This window comes from Trachemys scripta, chromosome 7 (assembly GCF_013100865.1).
Source record: "Trachemys scripta elegans isolate TJP31775 chromosome 7, CAS_Tse_1.0, whole genome shotgun sequence".
Classification (NCBI taxonomy): Eukaryota; Metazoa; Chordata; order Testudines; family Emydidae; genus Trachemys; species Trachemys scripta.
Genome location: NC_048304.1, coordinates 107,273,570 through 107,300,380, shown reverse-complemented (window position 1 = coordinate 107,300,380; position 26,811 = coordinate 107,273,570). Strand labels below are relative to the sequence as shown.

At 41.0% G+C, this 26,811-nt stretch overlaps 1 protein-coding gene across 1 annotated transcript in view; it reads left to right on the top strand.

Moving 5' to 3' along the window:
• LOC117880583 (deleted in malignant brain tumors 1 protein-like) overlaps positions 1-8,386 on the top strand; it is a 32,046-nt gene extending 23,660 nt beyond the window's left edge. The window contains exons 9-13 of the mRNA XM_034776866.1: positions 961-1,178; positions 1,526-1,701; positions 4,405-4,793; positions 4,962-5,233; positions 7,487-8,386. Of these exons, the coding sequence (XP_034632757.1) occupies positions 961-1,178; positions 1,526-1,701; positions 4,405-4,793; positions 4,962-5,233; positions 7,487-7,635 (1,204 nt within the window). The 3' untranslated portion in view covers positions 7,636-8,386. The remainder of the gene's footprint in view (positions 1-960; positions 1,179-1,525; positions 1,702-4,404; positions 4,794-4,961; positions 5,234-7,486) is intronic.
• The last annotated feature ends 18,425 nt before the right edge of the window (positions 8,387-26,811 follow it).

Below are 26,811 nucleotides of genomic sequence, written 5' to 3'. Positions count from 1 at the left end.
TCTGTGGTCAAGCCATATGTCTCATTTGTGGAGCAGCACTGAATGGGAAATGTTAGCCAACTTTCCTGGTCTGGAAGAACCTTTTTTTTTGGCATGACCGCTTGATGGTGAAAGAAGTCAGGCTAAAGCAAGTGGGGAGATTTTTGGAGTCATCAAAGGGTTTGAATAGCTCACAGGGCAGGGGGAAGCATAGTTTTGTTTTTCTTTAAAAATCTTTTTTAATGTTAGCCAAGCACAGATTCAATGTTTTTACTATCTTTAACTCGGCTAATATGCTATGAGCATTGTATAGTCCGACAAGTTGTATGGGTATTTTTGGAAGAATAAATAAATGTTAGCTACTGTAGCATCGAGGTGACATGGTTTTGTGGTTGAATCCAAACTTGATCTATGTTAGAGAAAGCATTTTCTGAAAGAAAATGCCAGTCCTATATAACAAAGCAATAGTTTGTGAATAAGCTTGATTGTCTACTGCTTGATCTTTATAGTCCCTGTTCTGTAAGTGAGTCTTCAGACTCTGTGGCTGTCAGTACAACACCTTCTACAAACAATGCAATCACATTTAAAAACACATTTTTAAAAGAAAAAAGAATATATACACACCCCTTTGACTTATGTCAAACGTTCCTCTCCAGATCTCACTGTTTGTCTCCATTGCATATCATTCTGTGCAGAAACTGTGCAGAATATGCAACAGAGCTCTAACTGGCAGATCTGGGAGGAGAATTTTGCCATAGATTTGCATTAGTTCACCAAATCATTTTCTAGCCCAAATATTGCTGTTAGCTTATCTTATCAACAAAGGCGTAAGTGTTCACGCTGTTATATATTCATTTAGTACTAGGTTCCTCTGAAGTCTACAGGAATCAGTTCATTCCAACCTCATTTCACTCATTTTGAAAACTATTTTCTAACTCTGATACTGCTTTAGAATAACACAAAATAACTTTATCTCCACAGGCTAGAAGCTTCATATAATTGTGCTTATGACTTTGTTGAAGTCTATGATGGTCCTCTGAATACATCTCCTTTACTTGGGAGGATTTGTGATGGTTCAAATTATACATTTACATCATCTTCAAATACAATGACTGTTCTGTTTTCAAGTGACTTTAGTTATACAAGAAGTGGATTCAGTGCTTACTATGATTCGTTTCCAGAAAAGAACAATGATACAGGTAAGCTCGCCTTAAATATAGCAATGTTCCTATTAGTAAGGTAACAATAAGGACCTGATCAAGCCAGTGAAGTCAATGGAAAAACGCCCATTCATTTAGATCAGCCTGACATTGGATCAGGCTAAATTTAATATCTTGCAGTGTTCTAGCTAAGTTGGTTCCAGGATATTAGAGAGACAAGGTGGGTAAGGTAATATCTTTTATTGGATCAATTTCTGCTGGCAAAAGACAAGCTTTTGAGCTTGCCCAGAGGTTTTAAGTCAGGAACCAGTTGATTTTTAATTATAGTAATGTTTGGATACATATCTAAAATTAATATGAACCTTTCCTTCCGTCTCATCATTTAGCACTGTCATGTTCTGGACAATATATGCGTGCAGTCATTAACAGAACCTATCTGCAGTCATTGGGCTACAATGCTTGGGATGTTTATCTGAATGACTCATCCTGTGGGCCACAACAGATCACGGAAACCTTTGTTATATTCAACATACCTTTTAATGGATGTGGTACAATAAGACAGGTGAGAAATGTACTTTTTATTCATATGTCACTTTTGCATGTGAACACACCTTTAGTTGAACAAAGCAATTTAAATTAGTTTTGAACAAAAATGATCAGTCAAACCATTCACTTTAAAAGGCCATAATTTAGATACAGAAATATTTGTTTAAAAATGCTCATCCTATGTTTGAGGTGATTAGTATATTTGTTGTGCATGAGTTTGTCTAACCACCTGACTGACAATTAGGAGCCCTGACTTTAGAAAAAGAAGATCCTGAGGGGAAATTACAATAAACACAGAACCCGGTCACTTCATATTTGTCAGGATGACTCAAGGTGTTGGTAGCATGGATGGGTGAAGAGCCTTTGACCTCTTGGTCACATTTGTGAATGTTGCCCAAGTCAGAGGTGTCTGGAAAAACTCCATCTGGTAGTGTCATAGGGTGTGCGCTCAGCTACCTTGCATTGCCTGGCCTGTTTGCATGGTCTTTTATTCATGCTATACATACAATGTGTATCTTTAGATTCACAGCACTGCAGAACATAGTATAAGCATGTGTCAGGAAGAGTCTTCCATCCAGCTTTCTCTACCTCATCCAGCTCACTCTCTGAGCTCCCCACTTCCTGTTCCTGCCAATTATGTATCATCCCTTATCGAGCTAATTACCCAGATAGCCCAATCATTGCCCCCAAGTGTCAATTTCCACCATAATAGGTAAATTGCCTCCAATTTAGCCCATAATCTTCTTTGTTAGGCAATTACCTACAAGACCATGGTGCTACAGCTAGAGCTATGTCTATACTACGCACCTTTTAGTGACACAGCTGTGCCACTACAGCCATGCCACTAAAAGGTGCACAGTGTAGCCGCTCTTTATCGGCAAGAGAGAGCTCTCCCGCCGACAAAATAAATCCACCCCCAACAAGAGGCAGTAGCTTTGTTGGCAGGAGAGCTCTCCCGCTGACAAAGCACTGTCCACACTAGTGCTTTTCGTCAGTAAAACGTTTGTCATTCGGGGGCGGGGGATTCACATCCCTGAATGACAAAAGTTTTATCAACGAAAGTGCAGTGTAGACAAAGCCTAGCACTCTGTCACAGGTAGACAGTGGACAAAATCCCCTTGAATTTTAGGGGAGAGGGTAATATTTGAATCCCTAAACCCTAACTCTTTCTTTTACAAGTCCTGGGAAGATGTACAACCAGAAAGGACTGCTTCTTTGGTTCTGTTTCAGATGTGGCCAAAATCTGTCAAAAGGAGACAAAGGGGGAGAAATCTACCTCATCCCTAAAAGTGGCCCTTCTGTGTCAGGGTTGAGACCTCACTGTAGAGGATTGGGGGAAATCAGCTATCATTCTGTGGATAAACAGAGTAGCTTAGACTCCAGGACTGTCAGTTGGCACCTTTCACGAGCAACAAATTCATTCTAAAATCAAAACACGTAAAGAACACTTTGACTAAATGTGTACATCCTGGCCATGGACCACTAAGGTGTGCAAATGTAATTCATCTAGTACGTAGTTTACACACTATTGTAGAAGGGACATTAATTGAGCAGCAGGTGCTAATACAGAAGTTGAGCAAAACTAATAGTACAATGTTTCTTTTCTTATGTCATTTTGATAAAGCACCTACATGAATTAACCATCAGAAGTGTACGTTGAGTAGCTAGAATACTACTATATAAAAACAGATAGTGGCCTGAACAAAAATCCCTGTAATTTGGGTGCTGAAGATAAATCCAAACTTTGTCAATAGGCCCTGTCTTTATAATGGACTGAACAAAACTCCTATATCTGAACTACCATAGACTTTGGGATGTCTGAAATCCAGATCCAGAACTGACTTTCATAGCATGAACTGATCTCTAATAAAATAAATAGAAAAACAAAGTTCAGTGAATTTATAAAAGTGCCTTCAGAGAACAGGTTTTATGTTAGCTCGGGGAGCTCTGCTACACCTTGTCTTAAAAGTGAATTTATGGCTCTTGCTCTTCAGATTAGTGACAAATTCGATGTGTTCCAGAGCACTTGTATCGCCTTCAAAGGTAGTCACTTGTTAGACCCTGCCGGTGAGGGTTAAGGTGATCACCAATAGTGTTATGCCAAACCACAAAATACATATTAACCAAAAATGTGCAAACTCCCCATTCTCCTGGAACGTAGGAGGAATTGAGCAAGAGAGAAGCAGTGGTGCTTTGACAAGAGATTCTAATCAGTGGACTAAGGTGTGCATTTTACTAATGACTAAATTTTTCAGTGGGCTGTTTATGTCAGAACCAAATTAAAGGTGCAACATCAATTTGAAAATCCTGTTGGAAAACTGTATACCTAATATGTTACAAGTAAGTGAAACCTGAGATTACGCAAATGGGGTGGGGGAGAATATATCTATTTTTTTCAATTTGTTTGCTTTCTGCATTGGGCAGAATTTGTGTATAATCAATGTTCCATGGCATAGTCGGTCCCTTTCTGAAAAGACCATAAACATCAACAAAGAAGCAGAAAAACTCTTCTAATATTTTTAAGTAATTAGAAGCAAAAATAAATAAATAAATAAATTAAAAAAAACAGAACATACTATTTAAAGAGTGTTCTTTGGGAAACTAGATTTAAAAAAAATTAGCTAGTTTTTAAAAAACTCAAGTTGACAGTGTCTTTTTACAAAATCAATTATTTCAACTGCAATATTTTGAAACATTTTATTCTCTCATATTTTCACAGGTGAAAAATAACACTATCACCTATTCCAATGTAATCAGAACATCTCCTTCTGGTTATATTATCACAAGGGAAAACAACTTTCAGTTTCATGTTACCTGCAAAATGAACCAGGACACAATGGTAGAAATAATGTACGTTGCCAAAGGTGCTATTGACATACGTGAAACCCAGCATGGAAGATATGACGTGAATATTTCATTTTATGAATCATCAAATTTCTCAAATCCAGTTTACAATTCCCCATACTATGTTGACTTAAACCAGGATTTATTCCTTCAAGCCACTCTCTACAGTTCCGATTCCGACCTGGTGATTTTTGCAGACACGTGCATGGCATCTCCATATTCTGATGACTTCACAAACCTGACTTATGATTTAATCAGGAATGGGTAAGGACTTTTAGTTATAAAGAAGTTATACCTAAAGTTATACATGTATCTTTCTTTCTGCTTTTATTGCTTGCATTGCAGCAGTAAAGCAGACATATTTACTTTGATTCGTCCATGTGTGTTAGTGGAGCAATTCTGATTTATTTTGGTTTTATTTTTTTGTTACAGATGTGTAAGAGATTCCACCTACAGCTCATACTATTCACCAATGGGATACATTGTTCGTTTCAAATTCAATGCCTTCAAGTTTCTCAACAGACATGCTGCCATTTACTTGCAGTGCAAGATAGTTGTATGCAGGGCATATCATTATTCTTCTCGATGCTATCAGGGATGTTTAGCGAGGCGCAAGAGGGATACAAGTCCTTACCAGGAAAAAATAGATGTTGTTGTGGGGCCAGTCCAGCGTAAAAAAGAAACCAAGGAGGACAAAAAATCTGGTAATTTATTTTTATGGCCTTTTCTCTTGCTGTATCTGTTAAGTATTATTTTACAATATCATTGTGGGGGGAAAAGAACTAGGTGGCCTTCTTTCTGGCAGCCAAAGTAACATCGAAGGCCCAAGTTCAGGCCCTCTGACAGAAGCTGACTATACAGACAGCCTTTACATAGAACAGTACAGGCCAGGGCCTGAACAAAACTAAGCTGTACAAGCCCCTGCCAAATACAGTCATGGGCTATGACCAGAGGAGGGAGGGGGAGGAAGCAATGCAATAGGCCTTAGCAACAGAATAACTGCTTGTTTATGAAATACATGATAACTGCCTGTCTGTAAGAACATGATAACCGCTTGTTTATAAAACATAATAACTGCCTATATGATGAAATTGCTTCTAATAAAGGTCAACTTCCCCTATAGTTCCAGCTATCTGCCAACCAGCTAATCATATATCATCTTTGGGCATCCCGTAATAAACCCTTATGACCCCGGAAAAAAACAATATGTACCCTGATGAGAACAACACTCCAGCTGGTGCTAAGTACCACCCAGGTCGGAAACCACCAAGAAACCCCCCACACACACACACCCAATAAGCACCCAATTCTCGTAAATAATGAGGGAGCTACCGGGAAAAAGGGACAGACCCCTACTCTTATTTTCGCATAAATGACGTATTATTTGTACAATGCTTGCGATTTGATGGAATAAAGGCAGCCTGCGTGCTGTGCTAGGTGTGGTAGTTTTCGGACTGCTACCCCAACGCGTTGGTATGTTTTGCAATAAACTGGCCTCAGGCTTGAGTCTGTGAACTAAAATCAATGCGTGGGTGACTTTTTCCACGACACATTTAAGTATCACATTTCAGTATGTCATATTCTTTGCCTGCTTCCTTATCATGAATTCTGAACAGGAGTGTGCTAAGGGACAAGCCTTTTTCTTTGTGAACGCAATTTGATGGGGAAAAGGAGTTAATTATGAAAGTATCCAGAAATTTTTCAAGCATCAGTTATTCCCGCAAAAAAATCTCCACCCTACTGTCAGTTTATGTCATAAAATGATTACATGCTGATCATCTGCTTTTCTTTATAATGCCTTCTCTAAACAAATCTGTAATGTGTACTTTTTCCTTCTTCAAATCCCTCTTCAAGACCCAATTCTGCTTTGACAGCTAGAAAAACCCAGCGTTGGCTGTGCTATTATTTATTGATGAACTTAAATTCAGATTATTCAGAAACATCAGTTTAGCTCACCTCAGCTTAGATACACCTATTTGCTTAACTGCAGTTTGTATTGCTTTCACCCTGGTCTCTCACTCTCTCCTTTTCTTCTGTTTGTTACTCACCTGTTACACCTTGTTTCACATTAATTAGCTTTTTGGTTCAGAGGCCTTATCTTCCGAGTGTTTGCATAGTGCATAGCATAATGAGAACCCAGTCCTAAATGGAGCTGTAGGCGTTACAGTAATGCAACTAATAATGGTGGTGATCATCATTGTTATAAATGTGAATGGACTTGTTTACAGACTTATTCATGATTACAGAAAATAATGGTGTACTGGTCTTTTACTGTAGGATAAGAGCAAATGCTTGATCAAAATATTGGCTTACAGGGGAAACAAACATCTCTCAGAATTGGTAATAGGGCATTTCATTTCACTTTCACAGATGCTAGTTCAAATTTAGTCTGAACCTCTAGCCCCTGAAAGTTGTTACCATTTGATTGCTTGTCAACGGGCTGTGTAAAATAAATTGGTGGCCTTGGTCTGGGTAATTACATTACAAACACCATCAACAATTGGAACTTTTGTGATAGTCCTCAGAGACCTCATGATGCTAATGAGCACAGACTGAGCTATCGTCTTACCCCTAGAACTGGTTGATGGTCTTCCAGGTCGCGGTTGAGACACACTGACAAAGCAATGTGAGATATTGGCATTGCTGTTGTTTTGTGTTGCACCTAAGCATAAGATGTTAAACTCCAGAGTTGTCTATCGGTCATTTTTAACATATGCTGCATTTGCTTGTGCTATTTTACTTTAACAGACATTAAACAATTTGCTCTTGTTTTCAAAACTAAATTTATCAGTATGACACTTTTGGTCAGACTATTATGATTCTTAATGGCAATGAATTTTTTACCTTTAAATCTCAACGGTGTCCTTGATGCTCTATCACTCTAGCACCTCCTATGTATTTATGTACTGACAAAAACTGTAAGATTAAGTCAGATAAACTCTCTCTCTCATTTACAGATCCACACAAGAGAGAGTTTCTGGAAAAAGACGACGTACACAGCCCATTTGTTCTTGCCACTCTGCTCTTGGCAGGAGTTGTTTTGGTTCTCACTGGGGCCCTTTTGAGAAGTAAACTGAGGAGAAGAACTGAGTATCAAGTGCTATGAGAGTATCCCAAGGCATCACATGAGGTGGCTCAGCCTCATTCTTTCATGAATGTATTCAATGTCGAACATTTGCACAATGATTTAATAGATAACATAGTAAATTAAAAAGGAAAGTACTTGGCTTTCAAAGGTCAACAATAAATGTACAGAACATGCTCTAATATGCAGAGATGTGTTCCACTAAACCTGATTTGGATGCACTTTAAATGAAGAGTCTCAAATAGGGCTTGAGGAAAATAAATCTTCAGTTTTGTGTGTGCAGACAAAAGTGCATATGCACCAATTGTACCTGCAATATCTTGCCTTCGTACACACAAATGGACATGGATATGTTCAAAGTGGGTAACTGTGCAGGCAGTAGATGGGTACACAATTATTTGATTCTTGCAGCATTTGGTGATTTCCTAACATGTTTAGTGTATTTGTATTTTGGTTACAGTGATCAGTCTGAATATGTTTGGGAAGGTTTTGACTAGGTCAGTTGTAGAGAAAGGACAGCTGTGAAACTCCGATCTGGACATTGGGGGTGTTGAGTTCTGTGGATTCAGGTTGGGGCCATCTCTGCATTTAACTAGCACAAGTAAGTGTATTTCTCTAGAAGTAACATGAAAATTCCTGCCCTTGTTAATTTAGTAAACAGTTGATTAAAGTGATACATCTTGAAATCCAACAGTTGTTTAGCATAGGGATGTATATTAAGTTTTTATTATACCTAATTAAACACATAATCAATCAGTATAAATAGTTTAAAATATAATAAATGTAATTACAAATGAAAATCTGTATGAGTGTATTTTGTTTCTGATTAAGATGCAAAACCGACATCAAATAAAATGCTAAAACTCTGTCAATGAACTGTGTGTTTATTTTTACCTTAGATAGGGAAAGCATGGCATTAGATAGAATTGCATCTTATTTCTTTTTAGGCTAAATCTGCACTCCACAACTAAGCCATCCACACACAAATAAGTCTGATTCAGGTCAGCAAGCAATCAAGACTTGGGTCCTCGGACCCTGCTAGGAGGATGGGAGAAAGCCCGAGTCCCATTTTGACTCTGGTCCAAGCCCTGTCATTTTGCAGAGTGGACTCATGTCAAAAGGTCTGCATAGTCCAGCATGGATGCATTGGCACTGAAACCCGAGTCCATCAATTGTGGACCTAGGTTTACAATGCAGTATGGATGCTCAAGCTCTGACTTAGTGTACAGTGTAGACATGTACATACATTTTATTAATGTGAATTTATAGCTACTTTTCTACCACTAATCCCCATTTAGGTGCAATAATCTAGTATCTAATAAATGTAAAAAAAATAGGTAAAAACATTCACGTTATAGATCTGCTTTGAGTAGAGGAAAACCACGCCCACAAGGGCAGTATTCTCTCTTTCCCCTACATCCAGCTATGGTCTGACATTTTTGTTGCTCATGGTCTAATTTAGGCCCTGATTTCTATAGGGCTACTCTTGTGTGTAAACATTTTCAGGAGGGGCATAAAATTATAGGCTCCTCTGATCTGGGACCTTGTCTGCTTATATGCCTGTAAAGCACAATCCACAATAACAAATGGCTAATTCCTGCAGCCTTTACTTGAAGGCTCTGAAGACAAGTTTTTCATGCAGAATATGGCCCAACATTTTAAATAAAAAGTTCATTGATGCTTATTATGAAAAATCCTACGCGCCAACTTCCCACACTATGCACTGTGCAGAACTTTCAGATGGACTGAATATAGTGAGTAGGTAGCATGATGGTAAATGGAATTCAGTGTTGACTAATCATTGTTAGCAGAAAAATCTCTGATCAAGAGTGAATAGGTGCACATGTGCATATCAACATGGAGCACCCCTAGGGACAAAATATCTTGAATTCCATAAAAAGCAACAGAGGGTCCTGTGGCACCTTTAAGACTAACAGAAGTATTGGGAGCATAAGCTTTCGTGGGTAAGAACCTCACTTCTTCAGATGCAAGAGACTAACACGGCTACCCCTCTGATCTTGAATTCCAGTTACTGTATAAGGTAGGCAACCTCTCCATTTTAACAAAGAAAGAACTGTGACCTAGCAAAGAAAGCACTTCAGGATATTGGCTCATTGTGATTAAAATCCGTGTTGAAATCTACTCTAGACTGGACACAAGTGAAGCAAGTTCAGAAATCTAACTTCTGATACATGTGCCATGCTCCTGCTGATGTTAATTTAAGCTATGTGTGCACATTGAAGAAAGAATGGCCCCCTACATGTAGGTGGATCAGGAAATTATATGGTACAATAAACATATTAAGATAACTAAAAAATGCAGTTACTGTAAAACATACCGTTTGCCAAGTAGGGATCTCACTGTAAATAATAATAGGTCTACTGAAACAGTTCCTCTGTACTGATTTCTTGCAGGCAATGAAATATCAAATTCCATAGCATACCCCTAAGTAATTATCAACCTGTAAACTCTGCAGAACATTTAATCAGATTGACTAGACATCCAGTCAAATTGGGTACCAAGCTGATCTTGGTACTAATTTAGGATCTGCTCCTTCAGTCCTTAACATCATTAGAAGTTTTGCTGTCTAGGATAGCAAGAGCAAGCCCTTCAATCATTAAACTCCTTCATACAATGAAACTAGTTTGTCATACTGGTGCCATGTTTACAATCCAAGGAATAGATTCTCTGAGTTTTAGATAGCTTTCCTTTTGTTTGTGTTTATTCCTATGTTGTGAACCATAGAACTATCTTGCCTATGGGTTCGAGTTTAAAAATCAACATTCACACTGACTGAATTGACGATATTTTGTCAAGTTACAGTAACTATTAATATTAAGTTTTAGATTCTGGGAATAATTGAGTTTTAGATTATTTAGGGAATAATTGAAACATCCCGGAGACATTGTTCATTTTTTAGAGTTTTTATATATATTTTTGATAGTTTAATCCCTGTCTTGTATAAGGGCTTCACTAATGTATTCTGGAGATTGACTATATATAGCAGAGGTGCGGGTAATTACATACAACCCCACTGGCTTCATTCAATGTGTGGTTATGGCCTAGTGCTTTCAGGTATGGGAGTGTTTACGCTAGGCTACTGTACTCCTTTTAAATTTATTCTTGGTTCTACAAATTTTTGCATCAGCCAGTTATAAACTAGCTTAACATAAAAAAATTAACAAAGGTGCCAACCTGTAATATTTTTCCTTTGTTTTTTCAAAGAAATGAAACTGTGACTGATTAAAGGAATGAACAGATGTGAATGTCGTGTTAGCAGGGCTTAATTTGTGCTGGGGCTTGCCAGAGCCGAGCCCCAGCACCTCTAGCCTTAGCAGTTCATAGCCCTGGCACCTCATGGCTGGCTGGGTCAGTGATGAATGTAAAAAATTACTTGATCCTCGGCACCTCTTTCATTACAAATTAAGGGCTGCATGTTAGTGTTTATTCCAAAGAAACCTGGGGATCAGTTTGTCATCATTCCTATGACATGAACGATGCTGAAGTTGTGTGCAGACAGCTAGGATGCTCACAGGCCATTTCAGCACCAGGAAATGTCTATTTTGGTCAAGACACCAGAAGTAGTCTCCTGGATAAAGTGCAGTGCGAAGGGAATGAATCCTACCTGTGGAAGTGCTCTCACAGGGGGTGGTACAGACATAACTGTGGTCACCATAAAGATGCTGGTGTCATTTCTTTTATGCATGTTAAGTATTTACTATCGTAAATCAATTACGTGTTGAGTGATACGTTAACATGTTATGGGCAAACATATTAGCTGCATGAAGCTAGTCTATGTAATCTTCTTTGAGCTCTGGAAATTGAGATGCATTTCTGAATCATCGGAATCTTTGTTAATAGCATCCTTAATCCCTGTATTTGGACTTGTGGAGGCTACTCATGTTGGACCTCCAGTTTATCTGAGTTCCCTGATGACTCTCCTCCACACTGGACTTTTGTCCCACACTTTTACCACACTGTCCTTCCCACCAGTCCCAGGCCTGGCTCACTCTTCATTTACTGCCTCAGCTGCTGGTCCCAGGCTGCTGAATGCCTGGGAATAGGAAATCCTGGGACAGCAAGTTTCTACAGTTGCAAAGTCATAGTCTTATCTTTCAATTCTGCCATATTCTTCACAAAGCACATTCTTCTCCTTCCTTCCAGAGTTCAATGCTCACAAAACCCACCACCTGTTTGCTGCCTTACTCTCCTCTCTCAAACCCTTCTTCTCCATTCCCTCTGCATAGGTGATCTCAACAAAATGACGTGTGTCAAGCTCAGTGTGACCTTCCGGGATTCCCCTCTCCCATCACCCTCCCAACATTTTCTCTTCCCTATCTCCAATTTACCCTCCACTTCTAGCCCCTCAGCATGTTACTTTCATCCTTTAACCTCCAGCCTACTAATTTTCCTTCCACACTACCACTTTAACTCCCTCATACCAAGCCTTTCCCACTCATCTGGCTCATTCCCCTCGCTGTACAAACCTGTCCTGGTATCGTCCATCCTTAACTGACCCTGTCTGTCTCTCTGATATTCATTCCTATCCAAGCCCTTGTTCTAGGCCTGCTCAGTCATCTGTTGTAGCCAAGAAGCGCCTGGTTCTAACTGTATCAGAGGGGTAGCCNGGCAAGGGGCTCTGATCCTGGCTCTTGCTCTTGTTCCCTGGTTACTGCTGACAGGCCCTTGCAATCAGATGAGTACAGCACTGCCCACTATCACTTCATATATGGCTCTACATCTATTGTGGGTAAGGGGATTATGCTCCATGCTACAGCTCTTGTGGTTAGAGTACTCTGGGCTGGGTCTACCCACAGTGATTCCATGTAGGTCATCCCTTAACAAATAGATGCAGACTTCAGTGTTTCCTTGGCTCGCCAACTCAGGAGATATAAGCTCTTAAGCCCAAGCGGTTGAGAGAGCAGTTAGAACCAGTAAAAAGCAACAGAGGGTCCTGTGGCACCTTTGAGACTAACAGAAGTATTGGGAGCATAAGCTTTCGTGGGTAAGAACCTCACTTCTTCAGATGCAAGAAGTGAGGTTCTTACCCACGAAAGCTTATGCTCCCAATACTTCTGTTAGTCTCAAAGGTGCCACAGGACCCTCTGTTGCTTTTTACTGGTTCTAACTGCTCTCTCAACCGCTTGGGCTTAAGAGCTTATATCTCCTGAGTTGGCGAGCCAAGGAAACACTGAAGTCTGCATCTATTTGTTAAGGGATGACCTACATGGAATCACTGTGGGTAGACCCAGCCCAGAGTACTCTAACCACAAGAGCTGTAGCATGGAGCATAATCCCCTTACCCACAATAGATGTAGAGCCATATATGAAGTGATAGTGGGCAGTGCTGTACTCATCTGATTGCAAGGGCCTGTCAGCAGTAACCAGGGAACAAGAGCAAGAGCCAGGATCAGAGCCCCTTGCCCAGTCATGGAGCAAATGGCAGGAACATCCAGAGCTAGCCACCCAATTAGGGGCCAGCAGCTCACCCAGCTGATGGCAGGAATCAACCTGATCATCCATCCAGGCCAGGCCAGGCCAAGCCAAGCAGCAGCCAGCACCAAGAGCAAACAGCCTGACCCCAGCCCTACCCCCAGTCCAGGAAAATGAGCAATTGGGGTGGAGCCTCCAGGAGATATGACTGCTCCCTATAAATACATCAGAGGGATAAATACCAGGGAGGGAGGGGAGTTAAGTGCCAATGTGGATGCAAGAACAAATGGCTATAAACTGGCCATCAACAAGTTTAGGCTTGAAATTATATGAAGGTTTCTAACCATCAGAGGAGTGAAGTTCTGGAACAGCCTTCCAAGGGAGCAATGGGAGACAAAAAACCTAATTGGCTTCAAGACTGAGATTGATAAGTGTATGGAGGGGATGGTATGATAAGACTGCCTATAATGGCATGTAACCAATCTGCGACTGCTAATAGAAAATGTAAACATGGAAAACATGTCTCTCTGCTTACTGGCATTCATTTTTTCCAATATGTTGAAGATACATTCCTAAGGCTGGTGAATGGGGAGAACAGGTGTGCAGACCGTGTTGAAATTTATTACAGCAGGTGCTGGGGATCAGTATGTGATGATGGCTGGTACAGGAGAGAAGCACAGGAGGTGTGCAGACAGCTCAGCTGTGGAAAGGGCAAGGCCATTTTGGTCAAGGCTCAGGCTGAGTTTTCCTAGATGATTTGCATGTAGAAGAGAGAAGCCCTTTGTGTGGATTGTTGTCACAGAGGGTGGTTCTTGCACAACTGTGACTTATTAAATTCCAGAACAGATAACACTGGAATCCTCCTGATGGTCACAGTTTGCTTTATGGCTTGGTGCCAAAATAAGTGGCTTGACTTTCACAGGTACAGAGCATAGGGAAGCTCCCACTGATTTCCACGTAGGTGCCTAGTGACTACTATGAATATATGTTCCTCATTGCAGGTACCTATGTTTGAAATTTTGGGGCTTTACTGAGGCTCAGCGATCTGTCCTTGCAGATCCAATTGCAAGATCATAGCCAAAAACATGTTTTGTTTTCTTTTTAAATGAATGAAAAACTTGGATAGTGCAGTGGAAAGTTTTTTAGTGTGCATCAGTGTATGTGTTAACCAAAGCACTCGATCAGTGCCCTCCATATGTCAAACTTCAAACAGGCTTTCTTTGTTTCATGAGTGTTTGGTATATTTCTCTAAGAGGTCTGTTGTTATAGGAGACAAGGAAGCTGTTATATGCCAATGCTGCAAAGATCAGTTGAAATGTCACACGAATGGCTTTCCTCTGCGGGAAATCAAAACTTATCTGTTAAACTGAAACTTTCAAATCTTTTAGCTTTTTATTATATTAAAATGTAGATAAAAATTTTAGTAGATTTTTGGCAAGAAACTAGCTCCTTAAAATATTATCTGCCAGAAAATAAAGATTGATCAATCTTCCCCTAATCTTTTTCCTTTACAATTGATATGGGAATTATTTGCTCTCCAAGAGCCTAATTGTGTGAAGCCCTGAGTGCCTCCTGCAAAGTGCTGATAGTCCTCAGTTTCCCCCCATTGAAATTGAAGATGCTCCAGCAGCTCATCTGGCACCACCCATTGCAGGACCCTAAATGCTACTTCCAGAAATCAGAATAAGAATAATACTGAATAAGAAATATACAAGGGTAGGTCTTTAACATCATTGTTGGAAACATCTCCTAGAAGACAACACTGGCAGGCATCATCCCATAGCAGTTCGACTCAGAGGGCTGGAGTCTTAGCCAGTGTAAACCAGTGTCACTTCATTTACATCAGTAGAGTTCCATTGACTTACATCAGCTGAGGGTCTGACCAGTGGGGTCATTTCAGAAAAAAATGGAGTCTGAGTGGAATGAGTGTTGCTTTCCTAATGACCACAATCAAAGTTGGAGGCAGGGTAGTGGAAAACATAATGGAGCATATAGACCTATGAAAAGTCAGGGAGCGCAAACCAAAGTCAGGGTGTTTTTTGTACCTACCCACAGTGGGACTCTAGATTCTGGTTCATTTTTGCTCTGTAGGAATAGAACTATAGGAAAATGGAAAGGTGGAAAATTTCCCAGCTTTAAAATATCCCTTTTCTCCCTGAGTACGTGTCTCAAGCTCCCATTGATGTAAGTAGCTGTTATCTGGGAACACTGAGGAGAGGATCTAACTCTGTCTGTGGAAGAAGAAATTATTTTAAAAAAATTAAGATGAACTAAAAACAGTTATTCTAAACAAACTTTTGTTTTAAATGTTTTAAATGTATCCTATAACGCATTTATTTTGTAAGAATCCATTAAGTTAAAGAACAAAGATCAAATTGCACAGCACACTCCTTTAGATTGACACGTATATAAATTCTGAAACATGTTTCTTTAGATTCACAGGAAACCCAGTCACTCTTTGATGGTTTAACTCCTTCTTAATGAACTTTTCTCAGCCCACAGAAATGTTGCATTAATTTACTGAAAAACAAAGTGTCAATTACGTTCTTTTTTCTTTCCAAGAAATGTCACCGAGACTGACGAATGGAAGGAGCAAATGTGAGCGTCATATTGAAATATATTGTAAAGGAAACTGGGGAACAGTCTGTGATGACTCCTGGGACTTAAATGATGCACAAGAGATGAGCAGGCCATTTCAGCACCAGGAAATGTTTACTTTGGTCAAGGTTCAAGAAATATTCTCCTTGGTGACGTGTAGTACCAAGAGAATCAATCCTATCTTTGGCAGTGTTTGCACAAGGGCTGGCCCTCATAAAGCTATCTGCATGATGCCAACATTGTTTGTTCTGGTACAGTCTGATTTCACTTATAAGGGAAATAGTCTGGTTTTTTTCAAACTGATTTTAATCTGAATTCCATTTTTGAGTATCATTAGAGGAAGAAATGCTAAATTGCTTGTTCAATTAGTCATTTCATTGAGAATATTCAGGCTTTTAACATTTTAGACTAAATCCTGAGCTCTTTATTCAGGAAAGACTTCTATTGATTACAATGGAGACTTGCCTGGGTAAAGACTTCAGGTTTTGTCCAAAAGCATTTGTGATTTTTCCCTAAATTCCTTATTTTACTGTAGTGAAAGCAGTGTTTGTGTTTCTAGGTTGAATAATAGGCCTCATTCCCCATTCATTGATATTAGTGTATATCAGGAATATCTCCTGTGAAGTCAATGGAGAATCAGGCCCATAGAATTAATGTCTTTTTCAATGGGACTGGGACTGATGACTCTTTAATTAGTTTTTCACTCATTTATGCGCTTTCTACACTGCTAAATTGCTTCTATTTAAGGGCCTAAATTGGCCTATAATTTTTTTAAATCGGTAATATATTAATTGCTCATACTTAGAGGTGGGTCTGAACCAAAAGCCGAGGTAATAACTCCCCTCAAAATTTCAGGAAATTAAGATCTGAACCCAGATTCAGACTTCACAGCTGGCCCCATCTATATAATGAACCAAACAAAACCCCTTACCTGTTTACTCTGGTAAAGTTTAGATCAAGGTGCAAACTGGAGCTTGGGGCCATCTTTACTCATGATCATGCTACACTCATTTGTGTGCACTGATTTTACTGTTGTCAAAATCTAAATAAAGGAAACTCAAAAAGTAATATGTGTTAAAGCTCTCTCTACTACACACTCCTAATCTCCATTGGTTATGCTACATAACTAGAAAGCTATCTGTTTGGATGGTAACTCTTAAAATATGTTGAAAGCAATCAGTGGGGCTAATGAGACTTTTTGTGACCCACCTAACACTACATGCTGAGATCAAAGGCATTCACTGAAAGCAGGGTAACCCTCTTTATTAAATGTACACCATTGTCCAGGTAAACATGAGACCAGGAAAAGAGCCAAGAGTTTAGCGTATGCCAATATAAATGAATCACTTTGGTATAAAATCTTACTTAAATCAAGTTGGTTGAGTGAGAGGATGAAATGAATGGTAACACTGTCCACTCAGCCAAAAACATTGATGCCAATTCATATCAGCATACCAGTCATCTGCATAGCAAAAGAAAGAGTGTTATCTCTGAAGGTGTTTCCCCCTGACATGGTGGACTTCCAATGCTTGTAGGTGGTGACACACCCTGGCTATGGACACACACCTTTGGGAATGGAAAGTTGGACACAGTTCAGGCCACAATAAAGGACATAATACCTAAGGGTTTCATCTACCTTTCCTTAAATGTTTGCACCTGCTTAAGGACATTTTCGATAGTGACCAGTTTTTTTGTTGTCAGTTTTATTTAATCAACTTTTGTTTTATCCCTTTCTCTATAGATTCTTCACTCTGCCAATATCTTTTTTTATCTGGGCTGAATGTAACAACTGTTAAATCAGGGCTAATTGCTTTTAGGCACCTAGAAGAGAAAAGAAATTGAACTCTGCCCTTCTAGGAGACTGACTAACAGGTTCGGTAATGGCTTGAGAAAGAGGGTAGGTGAATGCCACTTCAGGCATGGGGAGAACAAATAAGCTGAAAAGTGCTAGGTATTAATACTGCATTGCATCTGGAAATGCAGAAAAATACTAGCAAGCTGTCTAATGCCCAGCCTATCAAGCATTCTTAAAACTACAATACCCACCTGCTGAAGTGAAAAAACAAATGGACAGAGCCAGAAGAGTACCCAGAAGTCACCTACTACAGGATAGGCCCAACAAAGAAAATAACAGAACGCCACTAGCCATCACCTTCAGCCCCCAACTAAAACCTCTCCAGCACATCATCGAAGGTCTACAACCTATCCTGAAAGATGATCCCTCACTCTCACAGATCTTGGGAGACAGACCAGTCCTTGCTTACAGACAGCTCCCTAACCTGAAGCAAATACTCACCAGCAACCGCACACCATACAACATAAACACTAACCCAGGAACCTATCCTTGCAACAAAGCCTGATGCCAACTCTGTCCACATATCAATTCAAGTGACACCACCATAGGACCTAATCACATCAGCCACGCCATCAGGGGCTCGTTCACCTGCACATCTACCAATGTGATATATGCCATCATGTGCCAGCAATGCCCCTCTGCCATATACATTGGCCAAACCAGACAGTCTCTACGCAAAAGAATAAATGGACACAAATCTGACATCAGGAATCATAACATTCAAAAACCAGTGGGAGAACACTTCAACCTCTCTAATGACTCAGTGACAGACTTGAAGGTGGCAATTTTGCAACAAAAAAACTTCAAAAACAGACTCCAAAGAGAGACTGCTTAACTTGAATTAATATGCAAATTAGATACAATTAACTTAGGTTTGAACAGAGACTGGGAATGGCTGGGTCATTACACTAATTGAATCTATTTCCCCATGTTAAAATATCCTCACACCTTCTATGGATCATCTCAATTATCACTTCAAAGGTTTTTTTCTCTCTCCTGCTGATGATCGCTCATCTCAATTGATTGGCCTCTTACAGTTGGTATGGCTACTCCCACCTTTTCATGTTCTCTGTATGTATAAATATCTTCTATCTGTGTGTTCCATTCTATGCATCCGATGAAGTGGGTTTTAGCCCATGAAAGCTTATGCTCAAATAAAGTTGTTAGTCTCTAAGGTGCCACAAGTACTCCTCTTCTTTTTAGTTTCAACAGATACTCTGCTGTATGGATATCATATACAAAACAGTTGTAAAGGACAATGAAATTTCAGTAGAACTCTCTGACATAGCCTGTTGTGTGTTTATAACCCCTGATTCAGACCCACTTAGTTGTTTGCTCAGGCTTATTCTATAACATTTGGGGGGAGGGATAGCTCAGTGCTTTGAGCATTGGCCTGCTAAACCCAGGGTTGTGAGTGCAATCCTTGATGGGGCCACTTAGGTATCTGGGGCAAAAGACCAGTACTTAGTCCTGCTAGTGAAGGCAGGGGGCTGGACTCTATGACCTTTCAGGGTCCCTTCCAGTTCTATGAGATAGGTATAGGTATTATTTAGAATATTAGGGTTGGAAGAGACCTCAGGAGGTCATCTAGTCCAATCCCCTGCTCAAAACAGGACCATCACCAACTAAATCATCCCAGCCAAGGCTTTGTAAAGCAGGGCCTTAAAAACTTCTAAGGATGGAGATTCCACCACCTCCATGGTTTGGGGGGGAAATTAGGCTATCCCTAATGGTCTGGGCCTTTGCTTGCTTGGCCTGGGCCCACCTTGTGGCTGGCAGGCCCAAAGCCTGAACCAAGCTAAAAGTTGTGTTCCGTGACCGCTGTAATTGAGGGAGAAAAACTAGCCGCCAGTAATTGGGGCTAAAAGCCAGTTTAGAGGGTGTGCTGTATATTTGCAAATGTGTGAAGGTCGCAAGATCCCCTTTCCTTGCTTCCCTCTCGGAGCACTAGGCTCCCTCCCCTGCTCAGAGAGCGGGGGAGCCCTGGGAAACCGCCCACTAACTCAGAGGCAGTAGGGTGACCTACCTCATTCTCCTGAAGACAGGCCAGTGCTCTTTGCTGGAAGAGGGTGTGCAGAGACTGTGCCTTTCGTGACCCTTTTCTGGTTTCCATGCCCTGCGACCAAGTTCTTTTCCCCAATTTCCCTCTTGGAGCCTTAGGCTCCCTTCCCCTCTCGGATGGGGGGGGAGGGGCCTGGAAACCGCCCGCTACCCCAGAGGTGATAGGGTAGCGACACCATTCTCTTGAAGACGGGTCAGTGCTCTTTGCCGAAAGGAGGGTGTGCAGGGTCCGTGCCTTTCCCGACCCTTTCTGGTATAAATGTTTGAATGTTGGTGTATGGGTCACGCCTCGCCGGTATAACGAGGGGGCACACAGTGAATGTTGTATGTTTTGTCAACCGTGCTAGTCGGCTTGTTAAGTGTTTTGTGTTTTGCCCTTTGTGGGTGACTGTCAACCTGGTGGTGGTTGTCTACTAGGTATCTGTAATGGGGGCAGGGGAATCTAAGCAGATTCCCATGCCAGAGAAGGGCACTCCTGCCGCGTACATGTACTTAAATTATGGCCCCTCAACCTGTACATTTTTAAACAAGTGGAACTGGTACACTAGAAATAACCCTAGCCTGCAGTTCCCCCCAAGCGGAACCTTCAATTTGAATAAAATTTTGCACCTCAGAGGTGCCCTGTTAACATATAAGGTCAGACAGGACCAGTTAAATGCATATTTTAATTGGTATAAAGAAACAAAAAAAAAATGGTACTATACAATTAAAAGAGATAAAAAAGGGAATTGGCAAAGGATTTAATTTCAACTAAGCCGTAAAGAAATGTTATGCAACGGAAGCCCCTTACGTTCACCCCTCAGACAGAGTCTCCCCATTCTGAGGAAATATTCCCCTTGCACCATTCCCGGGCATTGGCACTTTGGGTCAGGAGACCTTGGTGTCCGTGCATGCACCTTGGTCTCCCACGGAATTATACAATCTGCTGTACCCCAAATGGTGTGTATCTGGATGTGCCTGATCTCGCTCACAATAATGTCCTGGCAGTTTTGCAGAAGGACACTCTAAAGGAAGAAACCGACCCCAGCCCTTCCTCGTTGCAATAGGAACTGCTGGCTAAGGCCCCCCCCCCCTTATTATGGGCTGATCATGCCAACCCGGTTGGGCACATTGGGTCTGCCCAACCGGTTGAAATTCGCCTAAACCCAGCAAAACCCCTTCCCAAAGTGCAGTAGAACCCTCTCTCAAACTAGACCGAGAATTTAACCTGTAATTACCTCCTTAATTCAACAAGAAGTCATTATTCTGACAGTCAGTAAGCGTGACTTCCCTGTTTTACTGTGCTGTTCATGCTGTTGTTCTTCCTACCTCCTGTTGTCCCTAGCCCTGCTACTATCCTTTCCTACAATGCACTGGTGCTGAGGGGTTGTTACCGCTTCAAGGAAAAATAGTATTAAGTCTGGACATAAAAAATGAAGGTTATTATTAAATAAAATGCATCTAAATGTAATGTGTGTATGTAAATAGGTGTGTATAAATAAATAAAAGGGGATTAGCCAAAAAGCCCATCCTCCTTGCTAAATTGGTAGTAAAACAATGCCTGTGCCCATGGAAAGAAATAATGCAGCGAGGGGAAAAGGATCAGGCCCAAAACAAGCAGGTAACCACAGTTTAAGGAAGTTTAAAGAAAAAAAGTGAAAAGTTAACTCTGTAGTTACTGAAGGAAATTAAGTACTAAAACTATGTACAAATGTTAAAGGAAGGTGTTATAAAAAGGAAAATTCTTGGTTTCTTTGCAGCCATTCCTTTGGGAATGTCTGTAAATAATCCAGGCAAGAGGTTATTTAAGTGAAATCATTTGGTTATGAAAAAGTTAGTCAAATTTGCTAAAGAACACTCCTGGCATGTACAATCTTTGTTTTATAAGTTTAAAATAAATTAGTGTTGTTTTAGGGTTGTAAAACCAAGAAATACTTTTGCCAAACAAAGAAAACTAGTGTTGTTTAATTTTGGTATTTAGCATTTAGTCCTTAAGGTAATTGTTTTTTTATATTCTAATGCCCTGTGACACTCCCCAGACAGCCACTTGCTTGCGTGTCCCATAGGACGGCATGCGTGAGAAAAGGGAGGAATGATACGCCCCAAATTTTTCCATTATGGCACAGCAGTACTGCAGTTCTTGTCCTATCTGCCTAGCCCACAACAGTGGCAGACCAGTACAGACAAAATCAGCTGAGCACCCCACCCATTGGGGACCCCTTTGTAAATATTCCAATTAATTTAATTTAAATGTTTAAATGTTATAATTGTAAAATGTGTTAGTTTAATAATGTTAAAAAAAAAATGCCAAAACCATCATAAAACTTTTGCTTAAGAATTCTGGACCACAATTTGGCATACCTGGACCAATTATAAAAGATTTATGTGCAGCTTCACAAATCTAATATGGCCAAATGCCCTTTGAAGGCCACTCCCAATCGAAAGACTGGACTCAGCCGTCATAAAATTTCTACCAGGGCGCCCAGTGCAACTACCGGCTGCGCCCCACTGGTCCTGGCTCAGATGGACATTCATTTAATAAATATCACAATGCTTAATTATTGCCAGGCGCTAATGAAATGTGTTAGGTCTTTTTATATACAGTAGCCCTGCCACTCGCTGAAATCAGAAGACTGGGGCCTGGTCTACACTATGAGTTTAATTTGAATTTAGCAGCGTTAAATCGAATTAACCCTCCACCCGTCCACACAACGAAGTCATTTATTTTGAAATAAAGGGCTCTTAAAATCGATTTCTGTACTCCTCCCCGATGAGGGGAGTAACGCCGAAATCGATATTGCCATTTCGAATTAGGGTTAGTGTGGCCACAATTCAATGGTATTGGCCTCCGGGAGCTATCCCACAGTGCACCATTGTGACCGCTTTGGACAGCAATCTGAACTCGGATACACAGGCCAGGTAGACAGAAAAAGCTCCGCGAACTTTTGAATTGTATTTCCTGTTTGCCCAGTGTGGAGAGCACAGGTGACCACAGAGAGCTCATCAGCACAGGTAACCATGCAGGCCGATAATCAAAAAAGAGCACCAGCATGGACTGTATGGGCGGTACTGGATCTGATCACTATATGGGGAGAGGATTCAGTGCTACCAGAACTACGTTCCAAAAGACGAAATGCCAAAACTTTTGAAAAAATCTCCAAGGGCATGATGGAGAGAGGCCACAATAGGGACTCATATCAGTGCTGCATGAAAGTTAAGGAGCTCAGACAAGCCTATCAAAAAACAAAGGAGGCAAACGATTACTCCGGGTCAGAGCCGCAGACATGCCACTTCTACGCTGAGCTGCATGCAATTCTAGGGGGGGCCGCCACCACTACCCCACCTCTGACCGTGGATTCCGAGGCGGGGGTAATCTCAGCCATGCCTGAGGATTCTGCGGATGAGGATGAGGAGGAGAAGGAGGAGGAGGAGCTTGCGGAGAGCACACAGCATTCCGTTCTCCCCAACAGCCAGGATCTTTTTCTCAGCCTGTGTGAAGTACCCTCCCAAGGCAGTATCCCAGATCATGACCCCATGGAAGGGACCTCAGGTGAGTTTACCTTTTAAAATATAAAACATGGTTTAAAAGCAAGCATTTTTTAATGATTAATTTGCCCTGAGGACTTCGCAGCCAGTACAGCTACTGGAAAAGTCTGTTAACGTGTCTGGGGATGGAGAGGAAATCCTCCAAGGACATCTCCATGAAGCTCTCCTGGAGGTACTCCAAAAGCCTTTCCACAAGGTTTCTGGGCAGTGCAGCCTTATTCTGACCTCCATGGTAGGACAGTTGACCACGCCATGCTAATAGCAAGTAATCTGGTATCATTGCATGACAAAGCCTGGCAGCGTATGGTCCCGGTGTTTGCTGGCATTCAAGCAATATCCATTCTTTATCTCGCTGTGTTATCCTCAGGAGAGTGATATCATTAATGGTAACCTGGTTGAAATACGGGAATTTAATTAAGGGGACAGAGGTGGCCATTCCTACTGGGCTGTTTGCCTGTGGCTGAAAAGAAATCTTTCCCTGCAGTTAGTCAAGAGGGGAACGGGGGGAATTGACACTGAGCTTTTCGCGTTTGGCTAGCAGGGATTTTCCCTGATCCCAGCCACGCGGTGGGGGGAGGGGTAAAGCGATCATCCCAGATAACACTGCTCTACAGCCAAAATGCTTCTGAAATAAATGTAGTCAAACTTTACTAATTCTGGGTCACTGAGAATGAAAATGATGCTTAAAATTGTTGATTGGCTCTAGTTTTCAAGATATGCTATTGGAACAGTATATACGACCCTTGACTTGGGAATGGCGGAGGATAAGTGAGTTATAAAGGGAAGGGATCTCAATTTAAAACAGAAATGAATAAAATACATCTTTGACTGGATCTATGAATAAATCTATGACTGGGTTTGGACAGTACTTGCTTTTTAAGCAAAACAATGAATGATGCAATCTGAAGCTGGTATTGCATCATACATGATATGAATTGCATCATGTTATTCCTAGAAGTCATGGATGATGCAATCATAACGAAGCTTACATCACTCTGCTGAACAAATTGCCCTATATCAGCTCTAGAAATCATACAGTGTCGTGCTGTCTTATTTGTCAGTGTTTGATTTTGCAAAGGGACACATTTCTGTTTAGCCAAAGTGAGCAGAGATGCCTCGTACTTGTGTGAACAGTGCAGATAACTTCTGCTATGTTTGTGGTGAAGTGACTTTTGCATCACAAAAGCGCAGTATAACCACTATGGTTAAGAAAGCCTATCACCTTTATTTTGGCTTCAAAATTGGAGATCAGGACAAGAGGTGGGCCCCACACTTATGCTGCAACACTTGTGCAACAAATTTTCGCCCGCCAGTGGTTGAACAGGAAAAGGAAATCTATGCCTTTTGCAGTGCCAATGATTTGGAGAGAGCCAACAGATCATACCAGCAATTGTTACTTCTACATGGTGCCTCCAGTTGGGAAAGGTGTGTCAAAGAAGAAAAAGTGGACTGTGCATTATCCAAACATTCCATCAGCTATACTCCCAGTACCCCACGGAGAAGGACTGCCGGTTCCTGATGCACCAGAATCATTCTCACTTGAGTCAGACGAGGAAGAGGAAGAGGATGAAACTTCTGGTCCTGAACCATCAATGTCACAGGACCCACATTTTCTCCCATCCTCCTCCTCTGAACCACACCTCATAACACAAGGTGAACTGGATGACCTTGTCAGGGATTTGGAACTACCCAAGAGTAAGGCAGAGCTGTTGGACTCCAGACTACAGCAGTGGAATCTCCTGGCAGGTGATGTTAGGGTTTCCATGTTCCATGACTGTCAAAAGGATCTTGTCCCATTCTTCTTCATGGAAGGTGATCTTGTAGTCTGCAACAACATCGATGGTGCAATGGCAGCCCTCAACATCGTTCACGATCTAGAGGAGTGGAGCCTGTTCATTGATTCATCGAAGACAAGTCTTAAAGCTGTTTTACTGCATAATGGCAATGTTTTGCCATCAATTCCAGTTGGTCATACAGTCCATATGAAGGAAACATGACAACATGAAACAACTTTTGAGGTGCATAAACTATGACCAACATCAGTGGCAGCTTTGTGGCAATTTGAAGGTTGTTGCTCTCTTGCTTGGTCTGCAGACTGGATACACAAAGTACTGCTTTCTCTGCGAATGGGATAGTCGTGCAAGAGATTCCTACTACATCAAGAAAGATTGGCCACTCCAACAGTCATTGGAGCCTGGGAGGAAAAGTGTTCAGCATCCACCACTTGTTGAATCAAGGAAGATTTTGTTACCACCCTTACACATCAAGCTGGGTCTGATGAAGAACTTGGTCAAGGCCATTGACAAAACACAAGTACCTCCGTGGAAAATTTCCAAGGTTAAGTGAAGCTAAGATAAAGGAAGGTGTCTTTGTTGGTCCTCAGATTCGTGAACTTCTTCGAGATGATGCATTTGACCATGCACTGCGTGGCAAGGAAAAGACGGCATGGAAAGCTTTCCAGTTAGTGGCAATAAATTTTCTCGGAAACAACAAGGCAGACAACTACAGGTTGTTGGTGGAAAACCTCCTCAAGGCATACAAAAGCCTTGGTTGCAACATGTCACTAAAGATACATTTTTTGCACTCTCATCTAGATTTTTTTCCACCTAACTGCGGAGCAGTGAGTGACAAGCACGGCAAGCGATTTCACCAGGACATTGCAACAATGGAGAAACGCCATCAGGGCAAATGGAGCCCATCAATACTTGCAGACTATTGCTGGACAGTGACAAGAGATGCTCCATTTAATGAATACAAGAGACAAGCCAAGAAGCGCTGAGTAGACACTGAATAGGACTAAACTATGTACATAATAGTTTTTTGCCTTTTGTTTCATAATACATTTTATTTATATAACCCTTTTGCTGATTTTTAAAGTGTTACATAAACAGGACATGTGAAATATTATTATGTAAAGCAACCATAAACACATGAAAAGACCTAGATTTACAATTTATGATTAAAACTCTACTATCTACACAATATACATAGACATAAAATGTAAAAACTTAAATATCTTAGAAACAGTAGCCAATCAGTTGTTTTAATTGTCATATTTGAATTCAGCACATCAAAATACATAATAAATAGCACATTTTATCTCTGAAGCAGACGACTTCTCAAAAATTGTAGACCAGTGTAATCTGTGTGTATGTTAATCTTGTCTGAGGCAGGGGCACCTCAGAGTTTGATCCGAATGGTAAGAAACAAGCTTCACAAACCTGTTTTGTAGGACTGTGAGGTAGACAATATGGGTGACCTTTAAGTGGTGTCTTGAGCTTGTGATACATCCACAATATGATGCTCATATTTTTGAGTGAACACCTAATGTGTTACTAATTCCTTTAATAGTGCCAAGGTTAAAAGGGAGCAGAAAGCAACAGGATTACCACTGCTGTTTTCCAGGAATAAATGATGACATATGGCCAGTTGAAGATTATGACTAATTAGCGTAGATTGGAAGAGCCCCAAGACGGCTCTGATCTACGCTGGACATGGCATAGAACAGCTCCAGTGCCCACAGGATCAGGGAACAGCCACTTCCTCCTGTGTGAGCCGCCATCATTTATGGGAAACTGTTTCATTGGTACACCAGGCCTCAGATCCAAAAGAACTAATTGAAAGGCAGGACAATGTTCATGAATAAACAGAGATATTCGCTCCAGGCTAAACAGGAGCCGAAGCCATTTGGAGAAATGTCAGGTACCACTGAGCAGTGGAGTATT